The following is a 27,880-nucleotide window of genomic DNA, read 5'->3' as shown; positions in this document are numbered from 1 at the left end:
TTCGACCGAATTGCGAGCTAGAAGCCTACTTTTCGTGTAAGGCTCGGTAAAATATTAGGCGCTGGAAAGAATCAGCAACATGCGGCAAGTCCTCATTTCGAACTCTCAGTGTTCAGGTTCCGCCCATTGAAGAGCACGGGGAAAGAGCCCAAGTACGTCCCTGGGGATCTAGTCGCCCCGCCGTCTTGTCCGTAATTCTATTTCTCCGTGTTTTAGATAGGGAAAAGTATGTTTTAGACCGACGACCAGTTCGCGCTTTCCACTATTCCCTCGCTTCCTCCTCTCCCCCCTTCTACACTGCCCACCGCTGCCGGTTTCCTCCTTCCCCATGGTGAGGAGGGTATTCTGCCTTGCAGAATCTCGGGTCTGGTCGTCGGCCTTTAACTATCTGACGGCTGTTTTTTTTTTTTTTGTTTGTTTTTTGGAACATGATGTTAAAGTATCAAACTGCCAATCACTCTTGGTTGAAAAAGTGTTCAGTTAGATTACTTCAGGGGAAAAGTCATGCACCTTTACTTGAAAAAGTAACCATTACTTTTCCAAATACTTCTGATTTCCAAAATGACCAAGTTCTCGTCCGGTAGCGAAACGAGTCCTTCGTACTCTTCGTGATTGAATTTAAACCACCCGACGACGAACTGCTCATCTTCTCAATCCACCACTTTTGGTAGACCGTCCCCCTGTCGGCGACTTGATTAGATGATTTCTTGGGATGGAACTTGGGGAAACAAAGAGCGCCAGTAAGAAGGGGAGAGAAAATCTTCTTCCTGAGAACTTGGGGACGAAGGATAAGCCACAATGGGCACAAAAGTCACGTTTCGGGAGCTCTATCTAGGCCACTGTAGCTAAATGAAGCAATCCGAATAACCTCTGGGGACGTTACTTACAAGCTGATAGAGTTAACATATCGGAGTATTTTAACTCGCACTCTGGTAAGGGGGAGGGGGGAGGGGCGAAAAAATAGAGCGGTTACAAGTATTTCCTTTTTACTTCTAAAAGCAGTAAAACTACTCTTGCAATTACTGCCTAAATAGAAGTAGTTAATTGACTACAAATTTCTTCAAAAATAATCAATTACGAGTAATTTGATTACTTGCAATTAGTACTGTACAAGTCTGCCCACGAGCTCCTGAAAACCGCTCACATCGTTTTCGGGTGTGCCTTTGTTTTCTGTTTTGTGCTGTTTGTAACAATACCGCCAAGAGGCTTGGGTCCTGAACGAAACTTTCAGCGACTAAGCTTTGCCAGTAAAAGAAAAGTTCATTTGTGTAGTCTCCCTAATTTATTGTTATTTGACAGATCAGTCCGGCTTTCATACGTATTACCAAAGTTCAGCTTCAATGAAACGCGGAAACAGCATAAAAATAGTATAGAACGGCTTGGAAAAAGAGAAGCTTCGTGCGTAACTCGAGGAATTTCGGTCAATATTCCGAATTAAATTATACCGGAGGTATTAACCCCAAGCAACAACAAATATCATAATGTCCTCGAAGTTAACTATATACACGTGCGAAACCAACCTGATACCAATTCCGAATGTCTATTTTTAAAGCGCGCAATTTAAAACTCACTAAAAGCATTAAGAAAAAAAAAAAAAAAAGAAAAAATTGTACATATATATATATATATATATATATATATATATATATATATATATATATATATATATATATATATATATGCAATTATATTACTATTGGCGAGTACATATTTGGCAGGATCTCCAACTGATGCATTGTAACAACATTTCGGGGACACGTTGCTGAACAAAACCCCAGTTTTTTTTTGTTTTTTTTTTTTTAAGTTGGAGTTTATGAAGGTTAATATTTGCTCTCGAGTTCTCGGACAATGTCGCTTCCGAGCGTGCGTGGTATTCCATCGGAACCGCATCAGCGCCTGGAGAGCGTGCCGCACCTCGCGATCCGACGGCCGCCATGGGAAGCTCCATCTCAGGCTGGACAGGGACTTGTAGCCCCCGGCCGCGTTGTTAGACGGCGATCGCGCATGCACTCCGGTGACGCGTCGCTTCCTCCGCGCACTCTCGGAGCATCGCTCTGTCGACGAGACCTGCGGCGGGTAACAGCCTAGTTTCAGGCTGTTCATAAACAGCGTTCAAGTGGTGGGGCGCTCGCACTGGAGATGGGGAGTCGCGACTGACAGCTCTATCGTTTACGCATGATTGAGCATACACTCACATCGTCGTATTGTTCGGTCGTCAAGTGGGAAAGAAGGCGAAGAAAAAAAAAAAAGGGAGGGCTCGAAGGCAACACTGAAATTTCATCACTTCCTTCCCTTGTGTCGGCTTGCGCATCCTGTATTGCAAAGGTAGCGAAAAAGAAAAAAAAAAGTAATTCCTGGTCTGGTTTCTGTTCTGATTTGTCGACGAGGAAATAATATTGCTGAGCGACTGGGTGTGGCGTAGATTTGTTATATTACGTTATGTTTTTTTGTTTTTTTTCAATCGCGGAGTTGCGAACTATTCGGGACAGTGGAATGTAGTCAGACATGAAAGAATGAAATGACGATTCTGACTAAGAAGCGATCAATCGGGAGGAATTAATTTGAGAGAAATCTCGGCCGAGGAATTAGTATGGATACAAAGGCAAGCCTGAAATTCGGCAGCGAAGCCGGTAACTTTCAGAATAGGGAGTCGCTCCGCTCGCTTGCCTTGACGAGTGAGCATAGATGTGTGCTTTCTACACCCGGTCGTTTCTGACTTTCAAATTCGCACGTTATCTAGACCACTTTATTCGGCACGAAGGGCCTCGAGAACAAAGGGCGATTGTGTGAACATCGTGGAAAACAGAAAACAAACTGAGGACCAACGAGAACGTTTCCAAGGCCCACTGGTCGAGTTTCGCGCACACGACGCCATTCTGAAGCGCCGTCATTTAGTCGGACTTTTTGCGAAATCTCGCGATCGCGTCACGAGGTGATAACGCGATCCTCGTAGGATCCTACGACACACGTCCCATCTGAATTAGTGTAACCCAATCCGAAGGAAGAACAAATCACGGGGGTCCCGAACGCGTGTCGTCTCGGCCCGGACAGCGCGCCCATTGAAGCCCCCCAGTCAACAGATGACCCCCCGCTGCGACGCTGCCATACGGAACACGAGGCGTTATTCCAACCAGCGGGGAAGTGCCCTCCCCCCTATAAATACGGCGCCGCCGGCGGCCACCAGTATTTCCACAGCGCACCCCTCGCCAAGAGGGCAGTCGCTTCTTCTTGTCGGTGGCGTCGAGGCTCCACCGACAACGCGCGTCGGTCAGCCAGCTCGCGGCCCGCGTTCCCCTCGGCGTGCCGTTCGGAATGCTGTTATTTATCGGCTGTGGCACCAGGTGTTACAGGGCTGATGCTAAAGCTGTCAGGTAGGCCGCCGAATGTTGCTCGCTGCACGAGCGAGACTCGGAAGTGGGCTCGGGCAAGGCGGCAGCAGACGCTGGATGCACGCTGGGGCGAGGAGGGGCCCGCGGTCGGACTCCGTCGCCGTCGTTGGGCTTCCCCCCTTCGCCTCCCTGCACGACGGGCTCTGCCGGTGTTGGTCGGGGGGCCGAAGTACGGACGGTGTCCTAGCGGGGGCACCGCTCAGGAAGCTTCGGTTGTCTGCGGAGAAGAGGTCGCCTCAGTTGGCCGACGTACAGGCCGTTTCTGATGCGCGCTCGTCCGTCGCGCCAACCAAATAACAAAATATGGCGACGTTTTTGCTTTGGTGAGGTTTGGAAGGTTGGGTGATGTCGCCAAAAAAGTCGGTTCAATTTTTTTTTTCTTTCGCGTTAAACGGATGAGTAAGTGTTTGTTACCGTACACGTTATGGGCACCCTCGTTTATTGATGTATAGAGCGTTTTCGCTAGAAAAGGTATTAACAAAGACAGAAGTCGCTCGTCTTCTTTCTCTTTTTGTTGTCTCACGGAACAAGAGATCTTTATGCGCCGAGGAAGTGAGTGAGAGGAGGACACGAGAGTGCGCTGGGTCGTCAGAACGCCGAGTTCTGATTCGAATGGTTAGGCCTTTGTCTCTACTGCACGTGTCGAAAGCGTTCGAATGCAAAAGCTAAAGGCCGGCGTTCTGCGTTCTAACACGTTCAACGAGTGCAGTGGAGACAACGGCAGCTAGCTTTAGGTCTCCCCACTAATCCTTCCAATCAGAGCTCGGCGTTCTGACGTTCCCTCTCGTCTCCCCCTCTCCCTCACTTTCTCGGCGCATAGTCGGTAACAGACGAAGAACTCTGTAGATGCTCCGCCTCGAGCACGAGCTTTTTTCCTCTGATGACACTTCATACACGCGCTGCCAAATCCCGACGGAAGGCACAGAGCATGTGCGGGAGGCGGAGCTTCTTCTGGGTTTTTAAACTTGTCACCCCCCACAAGTTTACTTTAAATAAACATCATCTCTTTTTGTTTTCTGTATATGTAGCTGTAGAAGTACGTTTGGTAATCCCGAGACCACTATCACTGAAATAAAGTAATGCATTCGTCGTCGCCGAACCTACGATGTCTGTGGTTTCCCTAGGTAACGACACGTAATCTGGTGACGTTGAGGAAGAGCGAACGGGAAACGACCCAGGTGGTGAGTGAAATGATCACTAGGAAAAGAAAAAAAAAAAGAGACGACCTTTGCGGTATAGAATTAATTTTTAAAGCACCAATGACAGTTACCGGCAGAAATTGAGCAACCGCCTTATTTCTGACAGCGTCCGTAAAATGAGCCTACCCCACGTAAGAATCAATGAGGCTATCGCAGCGCGTCAGTTCACTGAAGAGCGGCGTCCGGAGACGTGCCCGCGGTGTGCGCGAAGCGGGCGTCCCGCGCGAGCGCCCGCGCCGTCCCGCGTGGCCCGCTCTACTGGTGGTTCCCTCGGCGCGGCAGCGGATCCGAGGGGCGCTGTCGTCGGAACCTGTTGGCTCAATGAACACCTACGCCGGAGGGAGGGAAAAAGCGCGCGAGCGTTTTTAAGGCTCTGTCCGCCCACGTGCTGGGCGGGCGGTTCGGCGGCGAGCCAATGGGCCGGCGCACCTGAGAATCCCGACCAATCGAGGCGCCCCCCCGTACGTCACATCCATATCCGGGCGGAGGGAAGGGAAAATGGGGCCTTATCTTTTTATGAACAAGTTGCGGGAAACATGCATGCCATTTGTTTGAGATAAGCGTCATGGCAGCATGAAATCGAGAGTCGCGCCTGTCGGAAAAGAGCCATGCTGCGCGGCGTGGCCCCTGCGAAGAAGCCACCGACCGGGCCTTGGCGCCTTGCCTCCAGATACCGGGACCTGGCTCCTAGTGCTCGCCGTGCTGCTGCATTCCACCATGAGTGCGCCCGTGTCTCGGACCGACGGCAACGACCACCCGCTCTGGGTCAACCCGTGCAGCCTGGACGACAGCGTCGCCTCGCGCGGAGAAATCACCGCCGAGGACATACGCTCGCTGCTCGACGCCGTCGCCAACCGGGCGCGCGTCGCCAACGAGGAGGCCGACAAGGCCAAGCGAAAATTCGTGAGTACCCGTTCGTCCTCTCTCTGGCCAGAGGTCAGGAACGCTTCCCCCGAAGCCTTCCTGATCTCGCCGGCTCTCTGTTGACGTCCCGGCTGTTCGCGACTGCCGTTCCGCGAAGGGGCGCCCGCTCTGCGTCGGACGTCCCACCGAGCTTCCGTCGTGGCTGGCGCCAGGCGCGCTGGATTCGAGTTGTTGCCCTCACCGTTCGCTCCCGGGGCACTTTCACGGCCACCGTCCGGCCAAGTAACGAAACGAGTGACGACGTTCCCCAAATCGCCTCGGGGCTCGGAGACCTCCCGTAGATCGGAATCGTGTGACCATGTGTACACACGAACTTGGCTCAAGCGGGAGGGCTTTCACCCAAGTCACCGGAGAAAGGCCGTAGTCTCCGCAGCGCGTGGACATAACACGCACAAACGCAGTGTTTGCGAAAGAAACAAATGCTGTGTCTTGCGTGATGCCGTCGCGGTGACGTCAACTCACAGGTCGCGTCCGAACGACCGGGCAGAGGCAGGCGTCTGATCCCGTTTTACCGTCCCGGCGATGCGGCTGTCAACGAAGCCGTTTGTTTTTGTCCGGTGGATCCGCGGGTGGACCTCCCAGGGCTGGCCCCGCGGGCTGACTTCTTCGAAGCTCCACATGCATAATAGATCCGTCCAGCGATCGCCGCGTTCGCGGAACGCGATTAGAGCGGTCCCATTAACGAGTGCTCCCACCGGCCGCGGCCCAGTCGGTCACCTCTCGGGCGCGGACGACGCGGGCTACCCGCGCGGCAGCGTCCGTCCGCGCTCGCACGGCCTCGTGGGAACCGTTCTTTTCCCCGTTGGTTCCGTTCCGTGGTGCGCCGTTACGAGCCGCCCTGTCCGCGGAAACCGAATGCCGTCCTTTTGGGGCACACTTTCTTTCCAGTGTTCGGTCTTTGAAAAGCGATTGGCAGCGGTCTTTTTCTTTCCCTCTTTGGGCTCAAAACGTCAATTACGCTTTTTTTTTTTTTTTTTTTTTTTTTTTTTTTTTTTTTTTTTTCAGGAAGGGTGCGTTGCTTTATTTATGAGTGATCTATCCATTCTTGTTTGAACGTGCCCGAGACCTTAACTTTTTTGTGGGTCATCTTATTCGCGAAAGTTAAGGGCTCGCAATATGGATTGCTGTGAGCATGTACTTTCAAGTGTTCGCTGAAATCCGCAGAAATTAAGCAAACCGCCAATGCGTGCGCTTTAAATAATTTCACCCCCCCCCCCCCCCTCACAAAAAAAAAAAAAAGAGTAAAGAAAAAGTTGTAGGTTTTGGGGACTACATATTTGGATTTATTACGAGGAGTCGGACAAAGCAGCTTTCGTTTTGAGCGTATTTTCCCCTTTTTTGAACCTTTTTTTTTTTTTTCTTTTATAAAAAGAGAGAGAAAGTGAATGCACTTTATTATTTATGGAAAGACGTTCGAGATGTCCCATCCCCAGTTCTCTTCTGCGTTGACTACACGAATTCGATGCTCGTGTGATAAAATTATCGTTCACCTGTGGCTGTAGTAGTGTTCGGTAAAAACAACAACAAACATCTATGAGATGTGTTTGGAGATTTGTGTTTGTCCTTTGTCCCTCTTGTTCCCCTTCTCCAGGGATTATTTTCATCATCTATGAGACTACGTACGACTCTAATTGAGAATTCAGGTGGGCCCAGTCTCAACACAAATGCAAAGCCAGTGATAAAAGGCAAGGACTACAAAAACAAAATGTCCGAGTTCATGTGTCAGTTATTACTGCCCTGTTTCTCAGCTGCCCCTATCGCTCGCGTTTCTAGATGTAGTCAATAAGCAGCGGTGTTGGGTAAAGTAAAGCAGCCGCCGCGTTACTACGCCGCCACTGGATTACAACGACCCCCATTCCGATGGGTGCCTCTGGAAGCAAATTAGTCGCTCTCTACCTGGCCTGAGGGTGCCGTATCCTATATTTACAATTTGGGGGCGATACGGCGGACCTTAATTACGCCTAGCACATTTAATTTTAGATTGATGTTACTATGTTTAAGCTCGTTAAGCTGGTCCTAGTTTTATATATATATATATATATATATTTTATTTTATTTATTTACCTCTAAAGGCCCACATGGGGCATTACATATATACACACGCAGGAAAACGTACTTGAGACGGTTGTTTGGAGTTTTATAATATATTATTTGTAAAGTCAGTCGACGTTTCGGCATATATATCTATATATTTTCTAATGTGGCAATGTTAAATTGAACTTGTTTGGACGATTCCGAAGGAATTCTAGACTGAAAATGACCCCAGATCTATTTTTGCGACAGGTGCAGTCCAGTGCCTTTTAGCGCATCTGTGTTCGCGAGTGAAATGATCGGAAAGTATCCAAAAGGTCCTAATTTGGCGAATCGCCACGCTCTTTATACCTAAAACCGCGAAAATAATCTTCCAACCGCAGGTTCACCGCCGCTAATTAATTTAGGCATCTTCGCTACTCCCCTGACTTTGCGAAGAACTGATCACAGGTAACTAGATAATTCGGAGGTGCGGCTTCTGTTTAGCATTAGGGGAAAAAACACACACACACAAAAACGCTCTTTTAATATTGAAAAGAAAAAAACCAGAACTATGAAACAAAATCCTGTAAGAGTGCCATTATTTTTTTTGTCAATATTTACAATAATTAACTAATCTCGTCGCCGTCAGCATCATACCCCGAAATTTTCGCGCCTTTCCCGACTTGATAGATGATCGCCGAGCTCAATCGTGGCTTTCGTGCAGCAGATTACGCTGTCCTAGAGGCTAGAGGGAGGCAAGCGCCGAAAAAAGTTTGAGAAGCCTTTAGCACAAGAAACACACGCGCACACTTTTGGATGCGTGGTCACAGGCCCACCACGTTTGCCCAATCAAACTATGATCTTCAAGCAGTGAGGCGTCGGCTCACAAAGTACTGACGGAGCTAACGCAGAGGATGTTCAAAAGCAATTTATATAGCCTCCGTACACGGTCTTAAAATTGGGAAGTGTGTCGCACCTCGGGCTTCTTATGTCAGTCAGAAGCGCGTCCCAAGTGTCGATGAAGTTCCCCGCAGAGCGACTAAACGTCGCTGTGGAACCAAAGGAACTCGGTCCGCCCAGCAGCCAATGAATGAGCATGTTTTGTTGCGCGACGCAGATCCTTCTAGTTTGAATGAAAATCCACTTCTCTGATGGAGAACTCGTTTTGGGCTCTGGCGGGGGTAACGTACGGCTGTACCTTCCCACTCACGTCCGAGAATGAAGCCTCGGCGAATTAGACGCAACGCGATTGACACTCTCGTACTGGATGACTTTTTTTTTATTGTTTTTACAAAGATGTCTACGTTGTGATCTCATTTTCCAGGATTGAAATGAGCGCCAGACACACGCGTCTCTCACTCCGGGAAACTCGGTATAGTTCTTTGGAATTTAAAACGAGTCAAAACGGGAAACCCTGATGGTTTATCCAAGCGGGGGGAGAAGAGAGGGGGGGACTTTCGTTTTCACCAGCTGCTGTTTCAGGATTAGATCTGCGGTTTGTCCATATCCCGTAGCGAGCGAGTGAGGATGCTTTTTGATTGGTTGTGTTTTTGCGCCCTCCCTTTTTTTTTTTATTTCTCTGACCACGTGGAAACCATAACCACCGCCGCAACGTTTTTTTTTTTTTTTTTTTTCAAGTTGTTTTTTTCTTGCGGTGAGGCTCCGTTGCGTCGCTCAAGCAGCGCGGTTTTCACACACGGGTGACGAGGACGATACGGCGTGGAAGGGCGCACGCATCCCGAGCGGAAAGTACGGAAGCCTCCGGCTATACCCGCGATGCTCACGACCCCAGAAATCCCCGATTAAGCGAGTCGTGATTTCTTCCCCGCTCAATTATTTCCTCTACCTTTGCACAGCTCGAACAACAAACTTTCTTCCATCTCCAATGCGGATAATTAGTCATGGCGCTCTGAAGTGGTAATTGTCTTTAAACAGACCGGACTTCGTGCACTGTAACCGTCAGCATGCTGCGTGTCGCACGAGGCCGGAACTTGGCTACGGTAAGCACATCGATTGAGTGGACGGCTATTATGACGACCCTCACACGCGCCTGCACTGCAGTTATCAGCGCCGAGTGGTGCTAACAAACCAGACAAATCCTGTTTATTTATTCATTTATTTTTCTCACACGCGCTCGCATCAAACCATCTAATGACGAATCCCAAGATCGTAGCACTGCAGTAGCCGTATACAAATTCTGTCTTTTTGCGCTAGAAGAACGAGTCTTTCTTTTTCCAAACAAAACACGTCCTTGGCTATGGGTAATTAAATTAATCCGAAGGAAACCGCGCATTTATTTTCAGCGCTCAAATATTTCTCTCTTTGTTTTTCGCTTTTTTTCTTCTTGTATTAAGAAATTATCCGCATTCCACGCGTCAGTTGGTGGGTGCACACTTTTGATCTATTACCCTCATTTGCTACCATTTCTAAACAACGCGTACGGTTATCTGTTTATTGGATCGAACACCGTTATGCGGAGATACAAACGTGGGACGAAAGACGGTGTCAAAATTGGTCGCGCCATTTAGTTTTGAGGTTATCGGCGATTATCACGGCACTACGCGACAAGCGCTCTAGCCGAGTGTTAATTTATGGCACCGCGCGCTTACTCGCGACTACGACAGCATTCTTTGAAGCGAACTCACTCGAGCCTCAGGCGGGTGTCGAGCATTCCTCACGGGGCGGCAGGCTCCGAAACTTAATGCACAATTCCCGGGTCAAGACGACGTATTAGGTGGTGAGGCCGATTTGAAACAGCTTATATATATATATATATATATATATATATATATATATATATATATATATATATATATATATATATATATATATATATATATATATATATATATATATATATATTTATATATATATATTCTAATGGGAAGTGTACTGTCAGTTCAGAAGGACTTGACCCATTTTGAGTCGGCGCGCTTCCCGTGCACGTTTAATTGTTTCGCTTGAGTGCTCGGGTCAGCGTTCTTCTGGGCTTCTCCCTGTGCCGCTTTGATCAAGAGACCTGGCCCCCTAGAAATGTCAGCGTATTTCAGGCCCATTCCTCGTCCGCTCGCGCCTTTGTTCGGGAAGGCAGCATAAACCTGCGAAAGGTTCATCTCTCACTCCGTGCGCAAATCAAAAAGAGACACAAGCTCTGCTTGCACTCATTCCTTGACAGTCCTCAACTGTCTCGACCCATTTTTTAAAAATTATTATTGAAGGTTCGCAGTTACCGGTTACAACGTCGGAGTTCCTTTTAAGGGCCAATGCGCGAAAAATCAACTGAAAATCGGACGCAAATCGGAACACGAGGTACACGTCCCACGCTATTTTCTAAAAACGAGGGTAATTGGCTGCATAGTTCCGTTCAAAGCATGCACATTTGCGATTTGCGTACCAAAAGACTCATGCTTTTTTTTATTGTTTATTGTAGTAAATTGCCGGTTCAGGCACACGTGTTCAAACGAGCGCGGGCACTCCCTCGACGAAGGCAGCAGGATCCGGTTGGCTCTGTTGAGCTGCGGTGGCCTTTAGATTGGACTCCCCCAAAGTCTCTTTCTTTCCTATTGTGGCTTCTCTTTTTGCCCCTAAGCACGTGCTACAGACGCTTCTTCCCTCTTCTTCCTAATCCGCTCATTGTTTCGTCCTCAGAATCCCGAACACCGTTTTCTGCCAGGGGGCGCCAGTTGCGTATCTCTAAAATGGTGGCTTATGCGCAACTATATCCCTCTGATTTTCAGTTCGTTTTTGCTCGTGCATATATACGAGGGGCGCATGTACTTGAGTGAGCTAATTCATTCCGATTCTTCGATAAATTTTTGTTTTATACGAACCCGGTTCTTATTTGAGAGCGCAGGGAAATCAAAGCCATCTGACTAACCGCCGACATGATGCTTTCTTCGCTCTCCATAAGCCGAACTCATATAGAAGGAAAGTTGTACTGCACTCTTTACAGAGAAGTACAGACTAACTCAGTCCGTGACGTACCGCCGAGGCTGCCTGTGCAACGGAGCAGGCGCTGGTGCTCTTTTTTCCCGGCTTCTTATGCGTGCGCGCTGCTCCCAACTCCTCAGTGCGAGCTTGCATTGTTTCGAAACTGTGGGTCTGCGCGTCACGTTAACGCGGGGCGTAAACGAGCAGGAGGAACCCCCTAATCAAGAGTTGTAGTAGATCGTTCTGGTGACTCCGATAGTGATACTCCGCCACCTCCTCTGCACGTGCATCGTATCGTTATCGGGTACCGGTATTGGATGTAAATCGGTATTTCTGGATACACACGATGATTTAATTTCTTCTATATTTTTAAACTTAAAAAGGCCCGTCCTGTTCCACGTTTCAACTATTGATGACCTACGGTTCGAATTTCCAGAATGCTAATGAAATGATATTACCCCTTTAGGCCGCCAAAAAAAAAAGAATTGCTGTGTGTGTGTGTGTGTGTGTGTGTGTGTGTGTGTCTGTGTGTGTGTGTGTGTGTGTGTGTGTGTGTGTTTATACAGCCTAGAACTTAGTCTGCCTCAACGGGCGACTTGTCTCCCAGCTGTAGATGAGAAATTTAGCCAGTGCTGTACAACACGACCGCACGCTGGTACCACGCTCATCCAGATCGAAACGAGCAAGGGTGGGGATCTTTAGGCCGCACTTTGGAATGGGGACAGTGTTCGGCAAGACTCCTTGGGTTGGAAAAAAAAAAGAAAAGCTTTTTGTGTGTTTCTTTAAATGTGTTTGCAATCGCCCGGTGAGAAACGTCTAACGAAGATATCCAGGTCAATTCAAGAAGCAAAGAACAAAAACTTCGAAATATGCTAATTGTTGCAAGTTAATCAACTGCATCGGGAATTTCAAATGTTCGCTCGTGCGATAACGGCGCAATTTATTTTTGCGCTGCTAAAGTCGCAGCAACACACAAAGCTACTTTGCCGAGATCGAGTGCCCAATTATTTGATTGGCTGCACGTTCTGATTCGCCGTCTCTAGGACGAAGCTCCGAAGCGTGCGCTCCTTCGGTCCCAGTGTCCGCGCAGGGCTGGGATCATCGAGTGAACGAATCGCCACTCGCGACCTTCGCTCGTACGCTACTACGACACGGAAATCGCGGCCGAGCAAAAAGTAAAGAAAGCCAGATATACCAACAGCTGGAATAAGGAAAGGCACAACCTGATCGTGGCCATTCACCGAAAACAAACCTCCTCGCGGAGAGACGGCCCCCGAAAATAGCTTACTCGGGCCAAAGGCACGACACACCACGCGGGGAAGCGAGAGAAAAGGAGAGGACGGGACGCAGTGAGAGAAGGCCCCGCAGGTAGCCCCCGTGTTGACAGCGGAACCAAGCCGTCCCCGCGGCAGGTTGACAGGTCGTACGACCCCCGTTTGTCTATTTCGGCTCGGGGCTAGCATGGGCTTCGCCGGAGGTGAAGCCATAAATGCGGCCCGCCGGACAACAACACTCGCCTCCTTTGTGAGCCGCTCAATGAGCGGCGTGGGAGTGAGGCTGTCACCAGGAGACTCTCGCGCACTGAGCATGTGTCCTCGCCGGACCCGCTTCCGAGGGCGCGAGCCGCTGGTGGGAGTAAGCGACGCACGAGGTAGGCCCCGTCTCTCGACAGCCAGAAAACATGGGGTCATTAAACAAGGAGGCCGGCTCCCTCCCTGTTGCCCGGGAAAGGGTTGTCGGCGTCTTTTCCGCGGAGATCCGTGGGCGCCGACCGTTCGCCTGGGCGTCTCAATCCGGCCGAAGCTCCCGCGGCGAGCGTCGACAGAGTCACAATTAGGCTCGGTGACCCGCTCGTGCCCTTGGCAGGCATACGCGCGCCGTGGCGCTCGCTTGCTTCCCCGTGCGCGTCGGGATCGCGGGGTGTACGCACCCGAAAGACCCGTCGCCCGGGTTTTCCGAGCCGACGAGCACAATGGTCCTTCGCGTTGCACCAGGAGAGCCCACCACCTCTCGCGGCCACTTGTCATGACACGTCAAAGCGAGAAAACATGCCAGTGCTTGTAAGGGCGGTGGCTGACGCTGTAGACCAGCCAGCTCAGTGGCGCGGAAAAAGCAAGGGGCTGAACCACATTTTCTGCGCTTAACTCACAACCGGAGTTCTCTTTTGAAGAACCCTCTCTCAAAAAGCACGACAAACGCCGATTGTGCCTGCCGATCAAGGGGAATAAAATGTTTATGGGGACGAGGCCGATCTTCGGTGGTACCACATACTTACACGCATGGTATTTTGTGCACAGCCATTATAAAGCCAGAGCATGGAAAATATTTAGTCCAAATCCTCTAAAACATATGTCTTCTTCAGTGAGCTCTTGGCCCACTAGTGAACCATTGAGACGCTTTTGTTCGATCTTAGGGCTAAAAGATTTACATTCCAGAGACGTAGCCCACGCCCGAAGGTCATCCTATAGTCAACGCTTTCAAAATTTCCGACTGTAAAGAGAGCCAACTTCCAAGGTGAAAGGGATAACCTAAGTCACGGGATTGCCGTCTCGTAAATTAGGGAGTTTTCGCAGACCGCTCTTCCCTCTCTGCTACGCTGTCCAGAGCGCATGCTCGCCTCTAGCCTTCTCTCCAGAGATCCATCTTGTAGCGGGTTGCGGACAGCGTTGCGGGACGGCGGTGACTACGAGGGCTTCCCATTAGGGAGTTTTAGTAGAAAGTTCCGATGACTCCGATAACGATACCTTCGCTCGTGCATCGTATCGTTATCGGGTACCGTTATGGAAACGATGTACTAGAAATCTATAATAGGGAGTTTTCGTAGATCGTTTTCGCCGTCCCGCAAGGCCCTCCGCAACCCGCTACGATAGCGGCAACTCCACAGTCAAGGCTATCGGCGCGCAGGCGCAGTAGCAACTTCTTCGTTGCGGAACGCTTAGCGGAGGGGGCAGCGCGGTCTACGAAAACTCCCTATTGTTAGTGTGGCTTTAGTTGCGTTTCGTTATTTACATATCGTGTTATAGGAGGCTATATGGTTGTGGTAACCGAGAAATGTGTGAAAATTCGATCCTTTTCCTCGCAAGAAACGCAAGTGAAACGTGCCATCCGGACAAGCTGCGCTATTTTTATTGCTTTATCGTTTTCTTTGTCGGAGGAGCGTTGCTTTCCCCTTAACACGTCAGTGCCAGACTCAAAAGCGAGCGCGCAACATCAAGGCGTTGATTCCTCGGACCTCGCGGATAGCATCAACGCTCCATGAATTACGATTAGTGGAGTCGTCCTTCTCTTGATGTCTCGCGGTCCGTCTCATTTTACGCAAACTGCGCCGCGGGGTTTCATTTCCTGCTGGTGTTCTCCCGCCGTTGCGCTTCGAGCCTTTCAAGTGCTCGACTCTCGAGTCAAGTGTTGAAGTGGGATGAAACCGCACCGAAACGAAGCAGCCTGGTAATAAAACGGTCGGTGAATCGCGCGCCATGTCGTGGCCGTTCGGCTAATCCTCTCGCTATGCGCCCCTCCCGTGACATAAAGTAGGGGCCATTTCGCTCCTTTTAACGAGCTTATTCGACACGGCAACGACAAGGTCCGAGCGCTCCGGTGGTCTGGTCAGAAACACCCCAGGGCGTCTGACCTTCTTCACCTTTGGTGTATCTGGCCAGGAACGCCCTTCAAGATATCCGAACGCGTATGAATGCTAGATCGCCTCGTTTTCACGCTCGCAAATAGAATATAATAATAATAATAATAATAATAATAATAATAATAATAATAATAATAATAATAATAATAATAATAATAATAATAATAATAATAATAATAATCTCGTTCGCCTGAAATTCCGTCTCACGATAGAAGCGTCATGGCTGTTTCGGGAACAAAGGTCACCCCCTGCATTTTTTTCGGATGGATAAAAGGAGTGATATTGGCGAAAATAATCCCTGGAGAAGGGGAACAAAAGGGACAAAGGACAAACATAAATCTCCAAACACAGCTAGGTGACTGGTGAGTGGACCAGGCGGATTTTTTCGGTCGCTCACCAGTCACCTAGCTGTGTTTGGAGATTTATGTTTGTCCTTTGTCCCTTTTGTTCCCCTTCTCCAGGGATTATTTTCGCCATTCTTGTCCAGCTCGCTTGCACCTTTGCATTTAATTGCATTATAACTATAGTGGTATTAACGCCAACACCGGACCCACCTGGAGGGAGGGTTGAGCATTTGGCCTGGAGCCACGCGAGAGGGAATCCCAATATTTCTTTGTCCCTCCTGTCCCCCAGCTGGCTAGTTAGTTGTACTTCATTCAGTTTCTCTTATCTACCGAGCTTCCTACCTCCCCTTTGGACAGTAATCCTTTTCTCTTCCGTTCTTCCATCCTCGCCAGAAAAATCGAGCGCCCCCGCCAAGCGAAGCCCGGGGCTCTTCAAAGCTAATTTTTTAGGTGTCTCGCTTTCACTATGACATTCGACACATGATCTGTCTATCTCTTGAAATTTAGCTCTATATTTCTTTGTCCTTAACACTCCCGTTCTCGCCTCAAACAGCAAAGCACTTCCCCGTGAATTATCGAACACCTTTTCCTTTCTTATGTCCTATTCTTTGGTGTAATCTGTGCATTGTTAAAGCTGACTTTTCTTGCACTCTTTCCTCACACATTTTCCAGTCTGCCTATTTATCTCCCTTTTCCCCTTAACTAGTCTGCTCAGTCCCACCACTAGTGTGTAGGTATATAAATATCAGCTTTCGCGTTCGGATTTTCTATTTTGTGTTTAAAGTGTTCATTTAAAAATACTGGAATACTTTCCGTGCCCAACCTGTGTCATCCATTTCAGTTAACCTTTCTTCATATTTCAAATTACTAACTGCCCATCTGCTGTCAGAGGATAACCGTCTCATGACCCCTGAACTCCCTCATTTGGTCTGTTCACACGCGCTCCCAGTGACAATATGCCCGTTCCATTGTCAAATTTTCAATCATGGCTGAGCCCCAGTGCTAAAAGACAGTCCTCGTACCACCACTCCTTTTCATTTAACCTAGATCACTTCATATCTACTATAATTTCGTAATGCCTTGAGTTTAGTAATTGCTGAATTTTTTCCCCTTTTCTAAATGTTCCTCTAGAGTCTAGACATTTCCTCCCCTCATTGAGCCATCTCCAAGAGATTTGTATTTTACTACGGAATCTATGGCAATGGCTTCTATTCTCACTCTCAGGGGTTCCCTTTTTTCGCCGTTAAACACCATTATTCCTGACTTGTCTTTACTAAAGCTCGATCCCAAGCTGTCCCCATCCTCTCCACATATTCCAGTTAGTCTATGTAGTGTATCCCGGTCATCTGCCGTTAAGTACTACGTCGTCCGCATTCATCGGTCTTGAAATTACTTGTATTACATTTCTCCCCCATTCTATATAACTCACATCAAACACTAAATTGCCTTGCTTCAACTTCGTTTCCACCCCACTGAGGTATATCATGAAGAGCAGGGGTGGCAGTAAACAACCTCGTCTGAGCCCTGTTTTTTTTTTTTATTGCTGCTCGTTGTGTAGTTTCTGCTCATGGTTTAACTACCTTGTGGTCCGTGTACAGAGCGCGACACTGTTAGCGCGAACAAGCGATCGCCGGTTTTTTCAGTTTTTCTCCTTTAAACCAAGGGATGTCATCCAAGGTATTAGTGCTATGGAAAGAGCCCATTTAGCTCTATAATGTAACCGATAAAATTTCGTGCTCGCTAATATTATTTAGAAGTAAAATGCGAAAATGCGCCGATCTGGTGTTCGCGCTAACAGTGTCGCGATGTGTACATCTGTTGAAGAAACGCAACCAGATCTGCATCTTCGCTACACCCGTCCAGCTGGCTTGAGTTTTTCCTGGTTCACATTATCGTACGCTCCATTGATGTACAAATAAGGTAACCGCAAAGGACGCTCTTTGTTGCTATTTTTAGACGTTGAGTGGCGGATTTTGATATAGGGTGGTTGGGGAAAAAAGAATAAATAATAAAGTTAGCCTTCTCTGCTCCTGCGTTAGCACCGCAGACGTAAAGCCAATGAAAATTAAGTAAATAAGGTAAGTGTACTGACTAAAAAAAATCCTACTTATTTTAAAGCCACTTAGAAAAATATTTTGAAAAAAAAATCGCAAGTCTATAAATGATTCCGAAGTTAAAGAAAACTTCTACCCTTCTATCTCTTTAGAATACACTTGAAGCTCACCCATAAATTGGCAGTCCTTCTGTCCATTTCTCCATTCTTCGCTTTACTATTTGCATAGCTAATCTGTATAAAACTTACGTTACTGTTATCGGACGGTACGATTTGATTTTGTACTCCTTTCCTTTGCCTTTATACTATATCAGGGGTGGGCAGAGTGACATGGGGGGTAAGTTATAATTGTCGACTACAACAAATAACACCAGGCAGCAGAACGTTTCTTCAACCGCTAAGCAAAAATGAATGCACGGTTCACTAGCCAGCCACTGGCCCTGACGACCGTTATGCCTATGCGCCGAGAAAGTGAGGGCGAGGAAGAGACGAGGGGGACGTCAGAAAGCCGAGCTCTGATTGGAACGATTAGAGGGTAGACCGAAAGCGAGCAGCCTTTGTCTCCACTGCACTCGTTGAACGGGTTAGAACGCGCAACGCCGGCGTCCGGCGTTTGACTCTTGGATTCGAACGCGCTCGGCAAGTGCAGTGGAGACAAAAGTCTTTAGGTATTCCCACTAATCATTCCAAGCAGAGCTCGGCGTTCTGATGTCCCCGCGCTCTCGTGTCCTCCTCGCCCTGACTCTCTCGGCACATACGGTTAGAATTGTTTTTCTAGAGCTCCTTAAAGGAAACAGGGTCACTGGACACACCTATGTGTCACAAAGCTGTCCAGCTGTACGTACCTAGTGTAGTACAAGGCTGCCAAGACTAGGATTTTTTTTTATTTTATTTCTATTTCAGAACTCTTTTTGTTTCGGGGACACAGGAGGGGAAAGGGTGCCACTCTTACCAGAGAGCCGCGTGCTGCACTTGGACCCGCGAAGAGCCGCATGCGGCTCGCGAGTAGCAGTTTGGCCTTCCCTGATATGTTAGCCTCATTTCGCTTCGTGTCCAATCGTTTGGTACGTCTCCTTCCACAATTATATAGTTACAAATATGTTGTAACTTCGATTTGCTTGTTTTCGCTAGAGGTTTTTAAGTTCCATGGGTACGTCATCCGGGCCTATCACTGGGCTGTACCGTCTGGAACCGCACTTCGTGCCCATGCATTTGAGGTCGCCTCCATTGTTATACTGTTCTGCTCCTCCTGTACTCCGTTACTATCAATGCTTTCAACTGTACCCCTCTGCTCAATCTGTGAAAGGGCCTCTTCGATTGTCTGCTTAATATATTATCGTGCCTCTTCTGCCTCTACCCTTCTCCCCTCTTGTGTGGTCAGTAAGTGTTGGCACCCTTCTGTCTTTTTTCCCGGCGCTTTATTGTGCTGTACCTTTTTGCCGCATTCCTATATTTTTAATCTCCATTGTCCACTGTACTTCTGCACTCAAAAGTTTGGCCTGTATTCCTCTTCTGCAAGTTCTCCCATTTTGACGCTACGTCCGTCCGCTGGAATGGTCACCTTTTCTTTGCGGTTGCTTCTATTTTTTTTGTATTTTTTTTTACCGATATCATTGTGTGTTTGAGTGCTGACTGCCAACGACCTGAATGTTTTCTATTCTTGAAACTACATATATGAGTCCCGTACTGTATTTCTGTTTTATGATTCTCTCCCCCCCCCCCCCCCCCTCCCCCCTCTCTAATCTCGCCCGGGCTGTTTTGTATAAACCATAGCCCTTGGGTTTTGCATGCACATGAAATCGAGACTGTGCCAACTCTTCAAAAGCCAACATGTCGAATTAGCCAACCCGTCATAAGGCAACTAACTCGTCGGAAGGCAGTTTGCCGAAGAGGCCGTCTGGTTAATGCTTTTTAAACATCGCATTTAGCTTCCTTGTCCGAACATGAATGTATACGACCGATTCGTATGGGCCGCAATTTGTATAACTACGGTGCGCTTTGCTCCACGTCTTGGTTTAATAATTTCGGTGACTGTGGAACAAATTAATAGCTATTTTTTTCTTATGAACTACTTTGCAATAAGGATTCTCGGGCAATGTCACTGTGTAAATAAAAAATAAAATAAAAAAGGCTGGCTCGACCCGGTGCACGCATCAACAATATTAAGAGAAAGAAAGTGCGGTGCAGCCTGGCGACCCAGGCAAGTGGCACATGACCGTTCTGTCGTTTTGCAACACGCTGCGGATTACGAGCACCGCGGGAGCGTGTACATTCGTTCTCCAAGGTGACGGCATGAACTCTATAGTGACGTTCGCGAGAATCACAGGGATGACAAAATATTTAAAGCTAAACTTCCTGAGCCAGTAACCTTGGTGTGTGATGATAGGGGCACCAATGCGTCAACGCTACCTAATCTGAGCAGTGGCGTAGTAACGGGAGAGGGGGGGGGGGGGGGGGTTGCCACCCCCCGGCCCGCTTTTTACTGGTTTCGATCTTGGGAGTGAAGGGGGAGGAGGGGGGGGGGGGGGGGGCAACGAAATTCCTAAGGGCTTTGGGTGCCGGATGGCCTCGCTGCGCCACTGAATCTGAGTGTTTCGAAAATGCGTCTTCAAAGTTTCCCGCTTCCCTATTGTGCTAGTGTTCAGTGCAGGCAATCCGTATAAAGGAAACAAAACTAATACAAAACCAAATGATAAAAATAAAAACAAGGGACGACAAGAATAACAAGTCCTTCACCTGGAACGTCCTATTCGAAAAATTGCCCTTCGACAGGTTGCCCCTTTCGACGAGTTGCGCTTTCTGCAAGTGGGCCTACAACGACTTGGCCTGTTCGACGAGTTAGCCTTCGACGAGTTGATCTGCGACACATCGCTTTTTCGACAAGTTGGCCCGATCCGTATGAATACATGTCCAAAACCTAAACAACTAATTAAGTATTTTCATTTCCATTGCCACCTTAGGGTAATTCATTTTATGTATAACTAAATTACCTTCACCAAGAAGTATTGAATGCCATTACTCATTTCTAAGAAGGTAATTTACTATATTAATTTAATGAGAGTAATTTCTTTACTGTCACCTCTTCTTCCGAGCGTTGACGTGCGAGTGAGCGCCTCTCCTCGCGGATTCAGCGAGTCTTCTCGAACTGTTCCGACGCGTTCTTTGGCCGTCCGTGAGAGGCCAGCCAATCGCTTTCCGGTGCCTCCGGTTCAAGCACCCGAACCGCTTAATCTCGCCAACGATTCCCAAAAAACATGGAATGCGCGAGGGACACCGGGCCGCTGCCGGCGACCGTTCGCGACGCGACCGCCCAAACAAGCCGGAGACTCTCGCAACGACGGTTTGTGTATACGCACAATTGACGGAAACCAGCGTCGGCGGAGGCGTACCCTCGCGTCATCCACCTGATTTGCATCCCTGCGTGCGGTGGGGCGGCCTGTGCGTGTGTCTGGATGTTCGGCGAAAATTTCCCGCCGGGTTAGTCGCGCCCCGTGAGCGGCATTGAAGGGAACGGAGTCACCCCGTTCACGGTTGCCTGGACTTGGGCAAGCCGCCTGAGTCACGCGCCAAACTCCGCCTGATCCGAAGAATGCGACGCGAGAAGCAAAAATTGCCGCCTGATCGCCGGCGGCCCTCGTCGCGTAACCTAGTTCCATTCAAAGTTTGCGGCGTCAAGGTCAACGCCCCTCTTTGTTTTTATTGACTCACTCGAGCGGCGGAGAGCGGCCTCCTTTGGGACGCCAACGGCGCAGCTTTCGATCGGGTGGGTTAACGAGATACGTCGTCCGATCAAGCCACGTCGCTTTTGTTCCCGAACGCCCTTTACGCGCCGCTTCCCGGCCTCTGGAGTGCGGATCAACCCTCCTTCTTTTCTGTCCTCTTCGTGTCTCCCGGACGTGGTGCGGGCCCGGCCAGGGAGTCGTACAAATGCCGCCGTTTCCGAGTTGCTTCGAAACACCGCGCCGTCAGCCACCGCGAAGACAATATCGACGAGAGGAAGGCGCGCGCCGAGGGTCTCGCACAGACGGGCTCCGCGTCCTCCCGAGCTGCGCCGACCCCCGCCGGCGTGACCCCGTGGCCGAATCAAGATGGGCCGCACAAGCAAACAAGCGGCGCGATTCAAGGGCGGACGCCTGAGTTCGCCCTGCTCCCGGCCGCTGGTTGGCATCGAGCGCCCCGGCGTTGCTTCCAAAGCTCATCGCCCCGCTCCCGCGCGGGGCCGTGTCTTTTTTTCCGGCGCTCGTTCCACCCACGGTGGGCTCAAACTCGTTAGTCCCCGGCGGTGCTCGAATGGCGAGGCCGACTCCGCGCCCGCTCTGCATAGCGCTGCCCGCGCGTCGCTGCAATCCGCACGGTCTGACGACGGCCGTCCACGCTCCTCGGGGCGACCCCACGCCGGAGCAAGGACCCTCCGGCCATTCGGTTACGCTGGCGGGCTGGACGAGGGTGACGGCCGCCCCTCCGACGCCTACGCTGTTCCCTGCCCCTACACGCTATCACTGCCCGCTGAGAGGGACGTCGGTATACCTCCATGACTGCGCAAGTCACCACTTTCCTGGCACCGAAAAATAATCGAAAGAAAGTCAAGAATGGAAGGATACGGGTCTTTCTGACCCACGATGAATGAGTATAATAGATACGAAGACTTAAAAGAATAAAACATCAAGGGCGAGGTCGGAAACAGGACTTCTTTCAAGTATTCGTATCAATTCAACGACGCGCTCGTTTTCAATTATAAGTGTAATAGATGGTGGATTTTTTGGGCTGGTATCACGCTATGCGCGGGTCAACTTTGGGGAGCAACTTGGTTGACGCATCCGTTGGAGTGGCAGTGCTTGCCGTTGGCTTTTAAAGCGCCGTTCACACACTCGCAATCGAGCAGGACGGAGAGATACAAGAGAGGTTTGTAAGCCTCTTGCGACGGCGTAGGATCAGATGCGCTGCTACAGAGCAGGTCCTACGCCGTCGCATGAGGCTTAAAAACCGGTGTTGTGTCTCTCGGTCCTACTCGGTTGCAAGTGTGTGAACGGCGCCTAACAGTTGGCGTCCGACGCGATGCTAAAACACCGACGAAAAAAAAGGAAGACCATGGACAAGGACTAACCAACTCGCCTTTTTTATTTTATTTCGATGACTATGTTATGTGCGAATATCTGTGCACGCAGGGTTTTGATTTTTGTTTCTCATGGAAGACGCCAGCATGCTACCAGCCGAATTGTTTCGCCGAAAGGTGCTGAAATAAAAGACGCCAGGCGAACCTAAAATCCTCTAACATAAAAAAAAAAAAAAACTACTATTTTTTTTTTTTTTTTGAGTTTTGATGTGTGGTGTTTGTTTGGCAATGAAAAACCAGCCAACTGGAATAGTTTTTTATTTATTCATCATAATCCAACTTACAAATAGTCAGAGAAAATATAGGAAGGGTGCAGGCGAGCTGGTGGATATTAACCATGTTGAGTATACGTTTCCGGAAATATGTTGTGCCCCTTTCGTCTGCTTTACGCATTATGACGTTCAGATGTACGGCACGTGAAATATTCAAAAACCGAAGACGAAGTTGACGTTGGTTTAACAGTTCGTGATTACAGAACGCAGTGAAGTCAAAAGGAAACCAAGACAGTATATCTGATGACCTTTTTTTCCGTTCGTTTTTTTTTTTTTGGGTGTGTGTGTGTGTTCTGAGCTCCTAAGGATATGAAATAATGAATCTTTCCGCCATCAGGATATACAAACCGTTCAAACCGGCACGTGCGTACATGCGAAGAGCTCCACAATTCCCCTCGTTACAAGGTCTCCTGGGATTTTCGAAAAGGAGTATTAACCTGAGACTGGGGAAGAAAAAAAACATCAAAATGCAGAAAGAAGAGAGAATAGATAGGACGACGTCTCAAACGTCGTCCTGTCTATTTCCTGTTCCTTCTACGTTTTGATGTTCCTTTTCTTCGCCAGTCTCAGGTTAATTCAACATGGTTACAAAAGGTGAACATGTACACAAAGCAGTCCACTCCATTACTGCAATGCAGGCTTGCTTGTTTGGGCTCTAAAATAAAAGAGCAGCTGGAAAGGGTAAGCTATATGTCCATGTCGTTTGCACTGTATTTTCTATCACCTCCGACGATAGTTTATTTTTTTTCATTTTTTTTATTTCTTTGTACAGATCCGGTTTATGAAAAAATAGCTTTCAAATAGGAGAAGATGGCGTATTGAGGACGAATGTGACTATCTGATTAAGATGAAGACTCCAAAGAACAGATGCGATGTCGGTCGGCGCTTCACCGGGACACTTCTTACGCAAATATATTGTCCCTTGTCTGTAATATTTTAGTAGAATGGTGATTTGGTGTCAGTGCACTTCTAAGAGGGTCATCGGGGGACGAGTGTGTACCGCAGCTCGGAGAACGAGGAGTGAAAGCTCGCGCTGCACAACCCTGGTATCTTGGGCCCCACGCTTGGCCATTGGACCTCGATGAGTGCATCACTGCTGCGTGGTGCATGGTAAAGACCCCAGGCTGGCAATGCTACTTTCTCCCCTACAACGGAGACAGCATGACGCAAATTGGGAATGACTAGCTTCGCGCTCTAGAAACATACACACAAAGATTCCCTTGTGTCCGAGGTTTTAAAGCGTGTTTCTCTCAACTCAGAAACTCCTTAAGTTTCTCACAAAATTACACTAGGTTGATCGTGCTGACGCAGACGTTGGAACGTGGCAGAATGTGTTGTGAATGAGCCGGGCACATAGTATGTGTGTGTGACGTCATCATCATCATCGTTTATTAAACCTTGAAGGCCCTTGCGGGCATTACAGAAAGTGGGGGCTACAGGCTGGAGAACATTGTTAGTTAAAGCAAGAAGCAGGAAAAATAAACACTCAGGCAGCTTTGAGGAAAAAACAGCTAATTAAAGAAAACAAAGAAATACATAACTAAACATTTTTTTACAAACAAATCGAATCTGCTATTAGTGGAACTGCAAATGGGTGGTTAGTTTGGATATGAATGTGTAATGATCTGTCTGGGGGTCACGATACTGTTAGGCAGGTTATTCCAGTCTTTATTGTTAATGGCAAGATGGAGTTAAGAAACGAGACCGATGAAGCGAATTTGTGGACGGACCTTACAGACGTTTTAATGCGTGGAATTATGCGAGTGGGTGGGAATAGTAATAAAGTTCTGATATCATGGTTATGATAGTAAATCTTGTGAAAAAGATACAGGCGTGATAATGTTCTAGACGAGAGCATCATCAAGGCTAGATTTCATTTGTAACGAAGTAATGCTGGTGTCTCGCGAGTAATCCAAGAATATGAATCTGATTGGCGTGATTTTGAAGTGTCCCTATGTTTGTCATTAATGAATGTTGCCAAGAAAATCAGATGGAAGACACGTATTCAGTTTGTGATCTTATGAGTGTAGTGTAGGCTAGTTGTCTAACTGGTGATAGTGCCAGTTTTAGATTCCGTCGAAGCTAGCCAAGAGAGCGGTGAGCGTTAGACAGGATGTGTTATATGCGTGTCCCATGAGAGGTCGTCAGATAAGTGAACGCCAAGATACTTGTACGATGGACTCTTGCTAATTACCTTGCTGCACATGGTGTAAGTAAAAGAGAGGGGACTATGGAGCACGCGTGAAGAGAACGAGTTGCGTTTTAGAAGAGTTTATTGTCGTTTTCCACTTATTACACCAGTCGGCTATTAGGTTAAGGTCGGCGTGTAGCGGTCATGAGGTCACATGACTGTGACGTCACATGCTGTACTGGTGTCACGCGACGTCATGAAGTGATGGTGACGCCATGACAACGTTATCGTGATCTGTGACGTCATGAGGGTCACTGTGACGTCATGATGACATCATGGTGTCATGTGACGTCAGAGTCCTTCGTGAAGGTCCTTCATGACGGTTCTTCATGACGGCGTTCCTATAGGAATCGGCTGATAAAACAGTCTGCGTTAAAAGTGGAGGTGCTTCACCACATAACTGATGCGAAAGACAGAGAAACTTTCTTGCGAAGGCAGAAAAAAACTGGTTAATGTGGCGAAGGCCGAGTCGATGATTTCCGCTCGTTCCTTTTCCAGCAACTCTGCGGAAAGGTTTGTTGCACGGCGCACACGTGGACAGTCGCACGCGCGCGTCCTCTGCTCCGAAGCATCGGGAGCATGATCGCGACCCGTATCAAAGCAGCGACGCGAAAGGCGGAGAACAGTTGTTCTACGTGCTGCCATTTGACGCCTCGTAAGTTCACCACGTCAGCGTTTCCTGGCAGTCGTGCCACCGGCGGCGACGACGCGACCGTGTGCGCCCTTCATGACGGCCCGTCCTGTACCCTCTCGACTGGGACGTGTGTTCAATCGATGCGTCGGGCCCAATCGCTAAGTTGGAGTTATCCTTGTTCACCGACGTTTAACTTACAGAGTTCACGGGCTTTGATTATTCCACATTTACCAATCATTTTCTGGATTGTATCTTTCACATGTCTGGTACTTAAATGTGGGGGCGGGCACTCAGTTGTCATGTTCGTCGCCTAAGCTATTATATGCTTTTGTCTGTTTTTTACTGGGAGGTGCTGCCATCCCATACGCTGCCAAGAGACAGCGATGTGATCGAAAACGGCCAGACATTTAGGCCGACCGTGAAAGTTCAACCAAAGGGCTTTTTGCTCGATGCCACTTTAGTGCTGTAGGTGTGGAATGTCGCGGGCCAAAAGACCAAGCTCAAAATTGCCAGATTTCACCTCCCTCGCGACGGATAGTGAGTTGATTTGTATGGGCTCCAATCTTTCATTGCGTAGAAAATTATCTCGTTTGTCCTTATTTCACAAAATTTATCATCACAACCAGCAACTAAGTGAAGAGCTTTTTTCTGAACCATCGTATGTATTCCATCGAAATGATCATCACCATAAATTCAACGTTCCTTTCAGTCGCACGCAGCTCATTTTTGATTCTTTTATCCCAATAACTACTAATGACTGGAACCACCTGCCCACCTCCATCGCCACAATCACAGACGCTCCTGCATTCAAGTCTGCCATTGAAAACTATTATGTTAACTAATATGTGTTGAATTCTATTTTTTGTACTTTTGTTTTTCCCCCACTCCCTTCTGTAATGCCGTGTGGCTTTGAAGGTATCGAAATAAATAAATGAATGAATAAATAAATAAATAAATAAATAAATAAATACAAAATTCGAGTGCGTATAAACAGACATTTAAAAGAAGCACCTCATTCACACGGCCAGCCTAAAGGCACGTTCAACATAGGTCCCTTTGCCATCGGCGAATCAGCCCCGCTCTCTTGGGTCGCGAGCACTTGTCACGCGCGGAGGATTGCGAACTGATTTTACTGCTGAATATAAAGGACTCCTTAGCTAAAGGTCCCTTCACGACCGTGTGAATGGCGTATTATAGCCTGCCAGCCTACCAATGCGAATTTGACACTTTAGCGCTAATTAGACCTGCGAACACTGAATTGACAGCGACGCGTTAACCTATTTATATATAGTATATATATTTTCCAAACGAAAAAAAAAAAGTGTCAGTAAAAATTTTCATTAATCGAAGTGGAAACAATGGAATGCGCCTCCCGCAGATGAACTTCGTTTTATAACCTCCAAGTCGTATAAAGAAGACTATATTTGGATTAAAGCGCATCCGAGAGGTTGGCGTCCATATCTTTGACATGGAAACTGGGGCGTCGGTACAAGCTAAACATTTTGCGAGTCTGGAATACGACGCATTGGCTCACTGCCCTTCAGCAGAGTGGCAGGCAGGATAGTAGAGGAAATCGGTGTCGTTCTGTTGACCGTGCACGTCTTTTTGAAACTCAAAACGATCAACCTTTATTACAATATACTATATTTTTATTCCCTTTGCCATTACACCGTATTTGGTTCGTCTTACTATACTTGATCGTGTCGGCAAAAAAAAAAAACAAAAAAAAACGAACAAACAAAGAAAACAATAATTGGTTTCACAATATTGAAGTTTGTGACAATTTTACCACGTTTTATTACGCGCATTTTAAGGCGTAATTGAGTCGCTGTTTGCTATTCGAATATGTAACTTTTTGTTTGCTTTGTAAACAGTATAATTAGAATTAAAGAAACAGCCGTGTCAGCATTACGAAATGCTTCTCCACTTTCCCAAACAGAGCGAAGCTTTATTTTAAAAAGTGAAGGAAAAGTGTCAAACGTTTCCTTCCGTGAAATTTTTCTTACCCTTAAAATAACTTTGTTTGAGGTTACCTCTCCTTGTTTTATTACCTAGAAAAATTGGAGAAATTTTGTAAATTAAGCCATCTTCTGATATCCATATGATTATTATAGACAACGTTCCTGAGCATAAATAGAATATGGCTTCGTTCGGCATTTTTGTTGAAACGGGTACAATGCT

The 27,880-nt window shown here is 48.0% G+C and overlaps 1 protein-coding gene across 3 annotated transcripts in view; it reads left to right on the top strand.

The window, feature by feature from the left end:
• Positions 1–27,880, top strand: part of LOC8029586 — a 253,208-nt gene that overhangs the window by 212,003 nt on the left and 13,325 nt on the right. For 2 of the 3 annotated variants that reach the window (XM_040502828.2, XM_042287347.1), the window contains exon 2: positions 5,259–5,491. In XM_040502828.2, coding sequence (XP_040358762.1) covers positions 5,306–5,491 — 186 coding nt within the window. In that variant the 5' untranslated portion in view covers positions 5,259–5,305. Of the gene's footprint in view, positions 1–5,161; positions 5,492–27,880 lie in introns of those variants that run through there. The other variant, XM_029980294.4, reaches the window with a different exon arrangement.

The sequence above is a fragment of the Ixodes scapularis genome, unplaced genomic scaffold, assembly GCF_016920785.2.
Source record: "Ixodes scapularis isolate PalLabHiFi unplaced genomic scaffold, ASM1692078v2 PGA_scaffold9__187_contigs__length_104089568, whole genome shotgun sequence".
In the NCBI taxonomy this organism is placed as follows: domain Eukaryota; kingdom Metazoa; phylum Arthropoda; class Arachnida; order Ixodida; family Ixodidae; genus Ixodes; species Ixodes scapularis.
This window is presented reverse-complemented; position numbering and strand designations above follow the sequence as displayed.